Source organism: Rhinolophus sinicus, linkage group LG05 (assembly GCF_036562045.2).
Source record: "Rhinolophus sinicus isolate RSC01 linkage group LG05, ASM3656204v1, whole genome shotgun sequence".
Lineage (NCBI taxonomy): Eukaryota > Metazoa > Chordata > Mammalia > Chiroptera > Rhinolophidae > Rhinolophus > Rhinolophus sinicus.
In genome coordinates, this window is record NC_133755.1 from 169,558,616 (window position 1) to 169,571,485 (window position 12,870).

Sequence of the window (12,870 nt, forward strand, 5' to 3'; positions counted from 1 at the left end):
TTAAACACATTGTCCAACTAAGCAATGACTGGTTTTTAAAACCGTTTTATATTTAGGCTAAATAGATATGGGGGAAGGATGGCAGGAAGTAAGTAGAGTGAAGGAATGATGTTTCATTTTGCCTAGCTGTTTTTAATAAGGAATAATAGCCCTGAGAAATGTACTATCTCCATATTATAGAATGGCAATTTACAATTTGATCCTAAAGTCACCCAGCTAGCAACACTATTTCTTTATGTCCTCCTTCACTCTGTCAATTGCTAGACATCACCACTTCTAACTCCACACGATGACAGAGTCTCATCCCATCCCCTGAGCATAAGCTTACAGATTCTAGCAAGGAGGACAGTGTAGGAGGCTACATGGCCAGTTGGAGGCTCTGCAGTCAGCAGATTCCTATCCTGCCTTTTCTCTTTACCACTGGGACTTGGGACGATGACAGACACTCAATCTCCTTGAGGCTCTGTTTTCTATGGTTGGGATGATACAATAAATTGTTTTGTGTTTTTTTTTACAAGCAATCAGAAATGGAAATCTTACCTAAAATTTTATACCATTAACTCGTATTTCATTTAACTTTTACACCATTAACTATTATTCGAATTATGCTTAGTAGCCTTGAATGAATGGGTCAGTGCATTTCATTGGAGTACAGTGAGCAGCACAGGCTTAGAAACAGCTACCTGCCTGTAGTGCTGCCTCGCTTATGTAGGCAGAATAAAAGCAGGTAAGGTTGTATGTAGATAAAATGAAGGGTCTTTAAAGATCTCCCAGGAAATGGAAGTTACCGTTAACAGAAGGGAGGCAGGAAGGCACACTAGGTGCGGTTCATGTTTCAATTGGCTACTTGTGTAAAAATGTTCAGGAATCTATAGTTTTCAACCAGCAGCCAAGAAGTTGGATCCAGTCTTACTCCCTAGAAGAAAGAGCAACCACAAACGAAGATGCTATACTGAGAAATGTGGATAAAGATGGTTTTCCAAACTAAGTAACAGCATTTGTGTTGCAACATTTGTGGTCAGTGAACAAGAAACCAGGTAATGCTAAAGTAAAACAGGCTGCTTGGAGCTTTAAAAAATTGTCTTTATTCAGAATCATAAGTTTTTTTTTAAATCTTACCATTATGAAAGTTTAAAAAAATATAGCACTCAGTGCAATGAAATACTACATTTAATTATTCAAACACTTAAGGCAGATTTCTCACAGTTTACATGTGAGAACTTAGCATGATCCAAACTCAAATATCCATTTCTCGTATCTTTCAATGTCTGCAGCAGATACTGACTTAGAAACCTTTTTTAAAGCCATTTCAAAATCCTCCATAGTTGTAGGCATGTGCATTTCTTCTCTTGAAAGATTTCGGATTTCTTCTGGAGTCAAACCTTCAATACGCCTTCTCATTGCCATCAAGGACGCATCCCTAGGTTTTAAATTAAAAAAAAAAAGTATTTTGGTTGAATAAAAACCTGTTGCTAGAAAATTACATATTTTCTACATGTGTAGGAGATGCTACCTGATCAAGTTAGGTTATTTCTCTTTTCCCCCTTCTATTTTAGTGGTTTGCTTTTTTTTTTAAAGGAGAAACTTCAGATTCAAGTACCTCTTTCACCAAGTTTTACCTTTAATTACAGCCACCATTTGTGCAAAGAGACAGCAACACAGAGCTGCTTTATATACACACACAGTATCACTGATCCTCATACTCACCACATGAGAAAACAAATGCAGTCAGAGCCTTGCTAATAAAATCTGAGCTAATACTTGGACCAGGACAAAACTTACTTGAATCAGCTGGGATTATAGGCAGTCTTTTTTCTTTTAACTGCTGTTCCTATCACATTTAGGACATTTTCACTGAAAATGGGATTGTACTCTACTTGGGTATGCCAAATCGATTTATTTCACAATTATAGTTCCTACATAACAGTATATTAAACAAATACACCAACATTAATTTTTCAAATCCAAGATAATTATTGATTTTCTACTTTACACCTCTTCTAACATTAGCTTCTTAAACTTGTAGCTTTGAAATGAACTGCAGACTCCTCACTGACATGCAAGACACACCAGTGTCTTACCAACACCTGCTAACACTAACAAAATCAAAACTTGTCTCTGTAGACTATAATGTGTGTCTTTATTCTTCATCTATCTTAATTTGGCATAAACACTTCATAATTTTACACCCACAAAACAACCTATACATCCAAAATAATTCATACCTGCACACGTTGGTAATGTCTGCACCTGAATAACCTTCCATGTTTTCTGCTATACTTGCAAGGTCAACATCATCGGCCAATTCCAGCTCACGGAGACTAATTCGTAGTAGCTCCTCCCTGCCTTTTGCTAACAATAGAAACACATTTTAAAATGTAAGCCTTCAACATACACAGACTGTTATTTTTTCTGAAGTCTACTTTCTGTGAGTTTTCCAACTCTTACAGCTCATTTGCCTAAAAATGTAAGAGCCATTCCTCACTGAATTTTAAATTTCCTAGTATCAAGGCTTTCAGACTCTAGATATAGCCAAACCAGTTAATATAATAAAGACATCCTACATTTGTCCCTTAAAGATATTACCAAATTTTAAATCTCTTAAGCGAAATTACCTAAGACTTAACATGAGCTTCCTAGCAAGATTCACATGAAGATACCTGACGGTAATGGAATGTAGATTCTTTTCTCAAGACGTCGTCTTAGAGCCTCATCAATATCCCAGGGAAAATTAGTGGCTGCCAGAACCATAACCATTTTGGAAGGGTCATCATTTTCAGAAGCACCTCCAACACCTAAAAGAAAGGTAAGGAGAAAGGAAAAAGACACTAGGTCATATTATACAAAGTAAAGCTCTACTAAAGGTAAATCAAATATTTAGCACAACATTAAAAGGTAATGTAATCCTTAAGACTCCTTAAGACTTAGAAAACTGGCACATACATACGTGAATTTGTGGTCCGAGCGAAATGAGTTCTTGTAGTACGCAAATTTTACTAAAAAGACCAGCTAAGCTCAAATACATACCAGTTTTTTTCAATTTTCAAAAGCATACATATCCCCCTCTATGGCCAATTTATTTGCATTTATTTCAATTTCATGACTAAAAATAAGAGATCAACGTACATGCCAAAGGGTGCCCTGTGAATAGCCATTATTTCTGGCATGACACCCATCAATGTTCCCAAATTTACGGCTGTGACTCTCCAGGACCTATCCGCCAGCCCCCTCTAGTCCCGTGCTGTCAGTTCATGCACAGGCTCATGCATACCGTCCATCTGAACCAGCAGCTCGGCTTTCACCCTTCTGCTTGCTTCGTGCTCTTCAGAAGTCCCTCTGCGACTACAAATGGAATCAATCTCATCAATAAATATGGTGGCTGGAGAATAAAATCGAGCCTAAAGGAAGAAACCATGCAATACCGGGTTTTTATTTCATTTTAAAATAAATATACAGCAACTAGAAAATAGCTGAGGAGCCTGCCAAACTGTATCTCTCCCTCTTGTCCAAATATTGGGGCGAGAGGATAGAATTGGAACAGCTAAAACATAGCTTCTAATACGGACTCATCATATGCTTAAATATTACATGATGATTTTTTTTACCATTCAGTACTATAACTGGCTATATACGTTTATATTGTAAGTGATACAAATACACGTTTATCCTGTGTACTACAACACTATGAATAACTATGAAGGGAGAACATTACAGATACTGGTGTTTCAAGTTCCAGAAAAAATCTGGTTAAAGAGAATCATTACCTTAAATAAAATTACATAGATTCCTTCTAAGAAATTCTAATAAAATTGCCATTTTTCATTTGGCTAATACAAGTACTTTTATCCTCTTAAGGATAAAATAAGTGTAAATTTATATGGCCCAAGTTTTTTTGAGATAAAATTCACATAAACTTAAAATTTACCATTTAAACACTTTTAAAGTATACAATTCAGTATTTAGTATATTCACAATACTGTGCAACCATCACCATTATCAAATTCCAGAATATTTTCATTGCCCCAGAAGGATAACCCAAAATTTCCCTTCCCCCAGCCCGTGGCAATCAATTTATTTTCTGTCTCTATGGATTTGCCTATTCTGGATATTTCAACTAAACGGGATCATACAATACATGGCCTTTTCGTGTCTGGCTTCTCTCCCTTAGCATAATGTTTTCAAGGTTCATCTATACTGTAGCATATACAGTACTTCATCCCTTTTTATGGCTGAATATCCCCCAAGTTTATTTTTGTACCTTAAATGCATTTCTTCCTCAAACCAAAGAATAGGAAAGACTGATCCATTACATAATAGATTTAGTCAAGTATAAATTTAGTAAATAGCTCTGTGAGACTCAAGAGTTCACCCTTCTCTTAAGGAGAATGAAGAGGCAAATTATTACAATAACTAAAGTTTGTTAATCATTTTTTAAACAAAATATGCAAACTTATAGAATCACTGCACAAGAATTTTGATCCTAAATGACAAAATTTCTCAAAACATAGCTTGAGTGAACAAACAGCAATTTAAAGGTTTTTGTAAAAATAAAAGTCCACAATGGCAAGTGAACCTTACAGACTTCAACATGCAATTGTACTGGGCCTATCAGTTCTTTTGGACCAGGAGGTTAGAAAGTAGCACCCTTTTAGGAGGCAATTAACGGTGTTGAAAGCACTGTGTCTCCAAAGTATGAATTTAGTTTTAGTCTGTTCACATGGAAAATCCTAGTATTTAAATCGCCCTTTCTTTTCTAGTTGAAAATTTGGATCCTAAGTTATCTATTCCCTCCAAAGGGATAATTTCATTTTAACAAAGCATCCTCATTGGATTTTAGGTACTATGTACCAAAAATTTTGTACTTTTCAAGAAATGGACTGAGGGAAAGAAAGGAAAAAAGAAAATTCACAATTGAAATTCTAGCTAGAAACCATCTGCCAACAGAACCTATACTGACACAAATTATATTCCAATCTGTTTGTTGCCACACCACATGAAAACTAGACTGATTCTGTATTATTGGCCTCTTACAGATAAAAGCAACTAAGGATAAGGAAAGGTATTTGCCCCGTTAGCCAGTTAGGAAAGTGACAGAGGTGGGATCTGAACCCAGGCCACCGACTCTACTGACCCCACACTTAAGTCATTTATTCTACTTAGCTTACATTTTTAAAAGGCCTGGTTATTCTGAAACACTGGTACTAATTTTTTTTCCCCCTTAAGCAAAGGGCAAACTAATTTTTCAAAATGATCTCAGAGGTTGTCCATTGGATTATTGTGGTTTGGACTATTAATAAGCCATTTAAAACCTGTTGGAATTTGCATCTTGCCTTATGAATTTCTCAAAGTTGAAGGAGAAAGAAAAATGGGATTGAAACAGGAAGCCTTTATATTAGGTTGGTGCAAAAGTAACTGCAGTTTTTGCAATTATTTTTAACCTTTTAAACCGCAATTACTTTTGCATCAACCTAATTAAGAAAATGGATAACCTGAAATTGTGACGCTTTTTGTTTGCTTGGTTTGTCTTATTCTGAGCCTAGGAAGGAAGATCTGGTATAATATTAGCATGGTCATCTAAGGTTCTATTCCAGTATGATTAACAATGCAAGTCTCTGTCACTATCTATGTAACAAGCATGTATCCTAATACATATAACTACACTATTTCTTAAATGAGGCAAGACTGATAGAATCAGTGAAGCTTAACAAAGTCAAATCTAAAAAGCTGCTGAAGTCAACCCAACACTCTACCAGCACTCGCTGGTGTGACACTTCTGCTGACACTCTGCTTAGTGGGAACGGAAAAGCATAAAAGAACCTCAAAGTAAGAAGCAAAGAACCTAATCCAAAGACTGGGTCATTAAACTTGGGGCATTTGGTATAGTTAATAGATTGCAGGTGATCCAAGTTCCACAACTACATGTGATGTTCACATTTTTATCATACTGCATTTACCATAGTATAACTAAGCCTACTGATTTAAAAAACATAATTTCAAATTCCTACAGCAGATCCCATATTGTGAGCATACCCATAAGCTAACAGAGATGGCTCTTCCTCCAGAGGAAAGGGGACAAAGAGAATCTCAAGTTACTCATGTTAGGAGTCTAGCTCCGAGTGTCACTGTGCCCAGCTATTCTATACACCGGAGACAGTTACAGCTCACTTTCTACCCTTGCAGAGGAAAAGACCATCAGAGTTGTCTCAAACATTCACCATTTCGAACAGAAGACGAACAAGCTTCTCTGACTCTCCTCTGTATTTGGAAGTCAGCGTTGATGAAGAGACATTGAAGAATGTTGTCTTGCATTCTGTAGCTACTGCTTTAGCAAGGAGGGTCTTTCCCGTGCCGGGCGGGCCAACCATCAACACTCCCTGTCAGGAATAGAACACTGTAAGTGAAGGGTTTATCTGCCATTGTTCTAATTCACAAGAATTCCATTACTAAGGATGAATTTTTCAACCAACTAATACATAATATTAAGACAAATTAAAGACAAAGAAACAGAAGGATACTTTACCACAAATTTACTTTATCCATTCCAAAAGTAAAAAATAACATTAAAATTTTAGAACTCCGAGATGAGAAAAGATGTTGAAAATACTGATGTTATAAAATCACACCCTAACGCACACACCCTTAGCACCTGGATATGCTTCCTGCTAGGTCAAACACATCAGTTATTTTTTTACACAGCTGGATTCAAAGTATGTCTATAGTTTTGTATCTTGTTTATCACTAACATTTAAAGAATTTTTTAAAATACATGCAGAATTAGCCATTAGCACATTTTCTAAATCCAAGAGTTTTTTGATAGTCTCTTTTCAGATCTGCCCATGACTTTAAAAAGTCCTGATTAGATACGGGTATGTTTCAGTTCTTAAGAATATCTGCATTAGCTGCAGATATATCTTAATTTCTTAAGAACAGGATACAAGTTCTGCAACATGACACATAAAAGAGGGTATTTTTGCATTGGGCAACTTGTTCACATTTGCAAATACAAGCTCATTCTAAATCTGCTCCTTGTCCAACTTCCTAAGATCACACTGTACCTATTTGTTATTCTGGGAACCTTGCAATAGCTTTTGGTCTAAACAAATTCTAAATAACACAACACACTTTGTAATTTAAAATGTTCTTTACCTACTCTATTACTTTCTCCCCTCATTTTCCCAATACAGATAAATATTGGCTTTCTATAGCAATGCACTTGCCACTCACGCTGACAATGCCGTACAGTAATGAACTTACTTTCCATGGTCTCCTAATGCCCTTAAAGAACTCGGGCATCCACATTGGTAACACCACAGCTTCCTTAAGCAACTTCTTAGCTTCTACCAAATCAGCGATATCATCCCTGAAAGAGAAGGTATTATATCAACCACTTCTTAGATTATCTATTTAACTCCAGCCAGTCCTTGTTGAGAACCACTGGAAGCACAGGATTTCACGTTGCTGACGAATGCTAAGTGCCTCTCCCCAGACTCTTGTGACCTAACACACTGTGACGAGGTCACGCCAACCAGCACATACAAGGAGACAATCCATACTTTCAGTTCTCGTCAGAGATGATTTTCAGCTTGGCGAATGCGCCTCACAGGTCTGTAGGCCCCCTCAAGTACTATTATACCTTCTCATTTTAAATTCTTGCTCTTATTTATGACGCTCATTCCATAAACTCCATGACTTAGAAACAATGGGCTCATTTAAAGGAAAAAAAAAACCCGTAAAGAATAAAAAAGGCATAAAGCAGAGACAGGCTGCAATACTGCTGCTTTGGCCCACCCCTCCTAAGAGGCACGCACCACAGAGTATCACAGAGATGGCTACGAAGTTATCCTGACCCACTAGACCACCACCACCACCTCCACCACTATTGGCACACATGGTATTTTCAGTGAAAATATATGTTCATTGTATATGTGTCAAAAAAATATTTTTAAATATCCCCAAAATCACACCTAAAAATTATGAAGGTCTTAACAAAAAATATATAACAGAACATACCTAACTTTGTGGGAAAGGGAGCTTTCACAACTGTGATAAATTACAGTTCTCTGATTAGATAAAATATTAATAAAGTTGAGAACTACTGCTCTAGTAATAGGAAACAAAGGCAGCATCTACTGGATAAACCTATAGATAACAAGCAACACAGAAGCATAAGAATCACTGTCATTTCACCATTAGAGGATGTCCCCCAAAAAAGAAAATTTCTGTGCTCTTATTCCCATTCTGTATTAAGATTTTTTTATTTAATAAAAAATTATTTTTATTATTGATTAAAAGTCTCAGATAAAATATTTGGTACAGCCTGAACCAAAGTGATGTGTCACACTCTCATTGCATGTTCTCTGGTTCGATCCCCAAGAATTGATCTTCAGTGTATGCCCACATGTGCTCCATTTTCTGTCCTAAAAGCATCAACAGCACCAATTATTTTGTTGAGATAGAACTTACCATCGAACATTGGGATTCTGGGAAATTATATCTCTCTCCAAAGCTTCTACTAAGTCTTTATCATATCCAGTACTATCAAATTTATTTGTCTCTGGTTCTGTCACTGCGGCAGGTGATTTGCTCTACATCGGGAGAAAAAAACAAGAGCTTTTGACTCGAAAAATTATATTTTGTTTCTGTGAGTCAGACACAAAGATTGGGCTCAAGTGGTATTTTTTAAAAAGCTAATATATGTAACAAAGATAGAATCAAAGACTATACATCAGAGTTTCATACTCAATTTTTATTTTTACATAAAAAGTATGGCAAAGGTGTTAAAGAAAAATAAAAATATGCATATGAACTGATGAGAATCAAAGTATTAATACTGAGATTAACTGTGGTCACTTATGTACATCAGGCATGTGTGACACATACCTCAAAGGGTTCAAGGAGATAAGGCTACAGACAGAGGACTTATTTAACTAAGCTCACCTCCTCAGTCCTCATCGCTCCTAAAACTAAAACATCCCTTTCCACTATTCCCCCCCGCCCTCCAAGAGACCCCTCAGTCCTTAGGTGAGATTCCCTCCCAGCCTGTGACGCCAGTCATTGGGGCCACAGGTCCCCAACTGTACACTAAAGTACTCCAGGACACAGTAGCAAACTCACAGGGCACTGAAAGGTATTTTAAATTTTTGAGGAAAACACAGCAACATCTGTTGAACACTGGGTGAGCTACCAGCTCAAGGTAGTTCACAGTTTCTACATGAAGACTGCTACATTCCTTTCAGAAAAGCCATGTTTCTGTGAAAACTGGGTTTTTGACAGTTGCTGTGATAAAAGATATAGTGGGAAAAATCAATGTGGAAGAGGAATGAGGGTAGAATGCCACTCTGACTCCAACATCTGAGAAACTGCAGTGTCCAACAGGTGTTGTTAAGACAAACAAAAAACAAACAAACAAACAAAAAAGACATAAAGTTGTCTGAACCTAACTTCTTAATAAATGGATGGGTATTTTTTGTCCTAGAGGTGCTGTGAAAAAATTACTGGGCCACTCATGAATTTTATGAGCCAAGAAAATTTATGAGGCTCTGTATTAGTGTAAATAATTGTTACCCCATATCCATAACTTTTTCTTTGCGCATCACACGATGATTTCTTTGTCAATGGTGCTGTCTAAAGTCAGTAGTAATGCCCAGACTTAACCAATATTTATGATATTCAAAGTCTTAACACTAGATGACCAAAGCATCTGTCTCACAATTTACAGACTATTCAGTATCCAATACTAACCTAAAAGAAACAAGGTAGGTGTTGTGTAACATTTAAAAGAGGAGAAGGTTATCTTTCCTTCTAAGTATTTATGAAGCTGTTATTCATTCAGATATTTACCAAGAATCCTTTCTGTGCTAGCAGCTGTGGGGGATAGAAAGAAGACACTGTCCCAACTACTGGGAACTTACACTGTAAACCCAGGAAGACACAAACAGAAGGCACTTTCTAGTTCTTTCTTTTCTTCCACAGAACACAGCACTGAGGGAATGTTTGTAGACAAAGCAAAACAAATTTAAGTTAAGCAGAAAGGAAAAAGGATTCTATAATAGGTCATCCAAAAGGAGTTACAGAATTCAAATGTGGACATTTTTAATAGGATTTTATTGAATTAGCTGAACTAGTGAAATTTCCTTTAAACACATAATAACTTGCTCAACGTGAAAATACTGCCTACTACTAGGAGGGGAAAGAAGGCAGCAAAGATGTTAAAAAGAACGTAGACTCCTTTTTGATACGCAAAATGAAATTGAAGATGGACCAATTAACCAGGAGGTCAGTCCCTGAGTTTAAAACCAGTTATTTTAAAAGCTGGCAAAATTATAAACACAAAATCCAAATTCATTGTCTCAAACCAGTTAATTAAAAAAGACACGTGGAGAGGGCATGGAAGCTGCGCAGCCTTCCCCCTACCTCGCCCTAATGCACCTGCTCCATCTGGCTGTTCTTGAGCTGTATCCTTTGTAACAAACCAGTCATCTGGTAAGTAAACTGTTTCCTGAGTTCCGTGAGCAGCTCTAGCAAATCACTGGGCCCAAGGAGAGAGTCCTGGTCTTCTCCGATTTGTACCAGGCAGTCAGAAGCACAGGTGACAACTGGACTTGCAATTGGCATCAAATATGGGGTAAGTCTTATAGGACTAAGCCCTTAATCTGATACTAACTCCAGGTAGATACAGTGTCAAAATTGAGTTAAACTGTAGGACAGCCAGCTTGGTGTGGGAAAAACCCCTACACACGTGGGGTACAGAAGCGTTCTGTGAGTAGTGCATAGACGGAAAACAGGGAGTAACTGTTTAATGGGGAGAGTTGCAGTTTGGCAAAATTAAAAACGTTCTGTGGACGATGGTAGTGACGGCTCCACAACAATGTGAATGTCCTCAACTGCACTGAACTGCACACTTCAAATGATTAAAATGGTAAGTTTTATGTTCCATATATTTTAACCACTATTTAAAAAATAATTTTTAAAAAGTCAATTGTATTTCTACATACTAGCAATGAATATGTGGACACTGAAAAAAAATACAATACCACTTATAATCACTTAAAACAATGAAATTCTTAGGTATAAAATCTAACAAAACATATGCCAAGACTTGCACTCTGAAAACTACACAATGCCGATTGATGAAAGAACTCAAAGATCTAAATAAATGGAGATAAAAAACGTGTTCATGGATTGGAAGACTCAGCATAATAACGATGTCAATTTTCCCCAAATTGATATAAAGGTTTAATGTTATTCTTATCAAAGTCTCAAACAAGATTCTTTGTAGATGTAGAAAAGCTGAGTATAAAATTTATATAGATAAAGAAAGGAACTAGAATAGCTAAAACAATTTTTAAAAGGAAACATAAAATGAGATAAATCTATCCACCTAATTTCAAGACTTACTATTACAGTGATGGTAACCACGACCGTGCGGTACTCGTAGAGAGACACATGTACCAATGAAACATAACAGAGAACCCAGAAATAGACCCACTGACCAGTATGCCACACTGATTTCTGACAAAGGTACAAAAGCAATTCAATGGAGAAACAGCCTTTCAACAAATAGTGCTGAGACAAATGGCAAAAAACAGGCAAAAAATGAACCCTGACTTAAGGTCTCACATCTTACAATAAAATTAACTCAAAATAAGTCATGGACTTAAAGGTGAAATGTAAACTTTCAGAAAAAAACAGAAAATTTTTGGGACCTAGGGACAAGCAGAGTTAAGAACACCACATAGAAATAGCAGAGTTGGGGCTTAAACACAGTTCACCTGAATCCAAAGCCCATACTCGTAATCACCATGCCACATTTTTGAGGTTTCTATTTTTCCTGCCTTAAGCAAATATTAATTTAGTTTCTCTAGGAAAACCGATTTGTTGATTACAGTACTTCAGGTTCTATACATCATTTCTCAGGGTATAAAAGTATAGATATAAAATGAAAAAGGTATAGGACATTGAGCTGCGCTCTGCAGACCACAGAGGGTTATAAGGCATTAACCCGATCCCTAGGAGACAGGTCAGGGAAACTCCGGTCCTGATAATACTCCCAAAGGCCAGATTCCTGAGCCACATTCCCCACACCTTTCCTTGTTTCAGGAACTAAAACAGGACTGCTGCTGCGGAAAGCATCGGGGTGCAGGATTATAGAACTACCTGGCCAGAGGGACTCAGGAGAACTAACTGTCCAGATGAACAGGGACAACTGACCTCCAGAAACGGGGAGGCGGAGAAGGCAGATGGCACAAGATGCAAAGCTAAATGAACACCTGTATCTTTATCAACGAGGAAGGCTGTGTTGAAGTGTGTGGCTCTGCTAGTTACTGGATGAGGTTCTCATGTAGAATTATAAAGTTCGGTTGTAAATCTAGAGAAAGAATGACGAAGGGGCTGATGAGAGGTTCTGAAAAGGAGCGGAAGGGTGGCACCGGGGGCTTTGCCTTTTGCGACAGTTCTTACTTTGCCCAGGTGGTGCGGGGGGTCCTCTGGCACAGCGAGCCAAACAAGTTACCCTGTACGTTACTACATCACAGCCACGGGATACGTGCCTTGTGCAGGGAGCGGGAAGAGGCAGAAGTAAAGGGGACAGAAATAAAGCTCTCAGACTCCCATATGTTTCTTATTACAACAGAGTATAAGCCCTCAAAAAAATATTAATTGGCACTGAAATCTTGGTTTCTAACTCCCATTCCTCACTAACAGTAACCATGGGGGTTGAGCCTGGAACACCCTATTGTGCCAGAAAATGAGGAAATGCTCAGAGAATGATGAGTACACGTCAATAAGACATAGGATCCAGCTTTAAGGATCTCCCAGTCCTCAAATTTTGAACAGTTTTAAGCATCAAATAATGACTGTAACAGATTATAA

At 37.4% G+C, this 12,870-nt stretch overlaps 1 protein-coding gene across 3 annotated transcripts in view; it reads right to left on the reverse strand.

The window, feature by feature from the left end:
* Positions 1 to 1,062: 1,062 nt before the first annotated feature.
* KATNA1 (katanin catalytic subunit A1) overlaps positions 1,063 to 12,870 on the reverse strand; it is a 29,913-nt gene continuing 18,105 nt past the window's right edge. For 2 of the 3 annotated variants that reach the window (XM_019746941.2, XM_019746938.2), the window contains exons 5-11: positions 8,464 to 8,585; positions 7,255 to 7,360; positions 6,216 to 6,374; positions 3,272 to 3,398; positions 2,661 to 2,795; positions 2,226 to 2,352; positions 1,063 to 1,420 (exon numbers count right to left, since the gene is read on the reverse strand). In XM_019746941.2, the coding sequence (XP_019602500.2) occupies positions 1,222 to 1,420; positions 2,226 to 2,352; positions 2,661 to 2,795; positions 3,272 to 3,398; positions 6,216 to 6,374; positions 7,255 to 7,360; positions 8,464 to 8,585 (975 nt within the window). In that variant the 3' untranslated portion in view covers positions 1,063 to 1,221. The remainder of the gene's footprint in view (positions 1,421 to 2,225; positions 2,353 to 2,660; positions 2,796 to 3,271; positions 3,399 to 6,215; positions 6,375 to 7,254; positions 7,361 to 8,463; positions 8,586 to 12,870) is intronic. The other variant, XM_074333699.1, reaches the window with a different exon arrangement.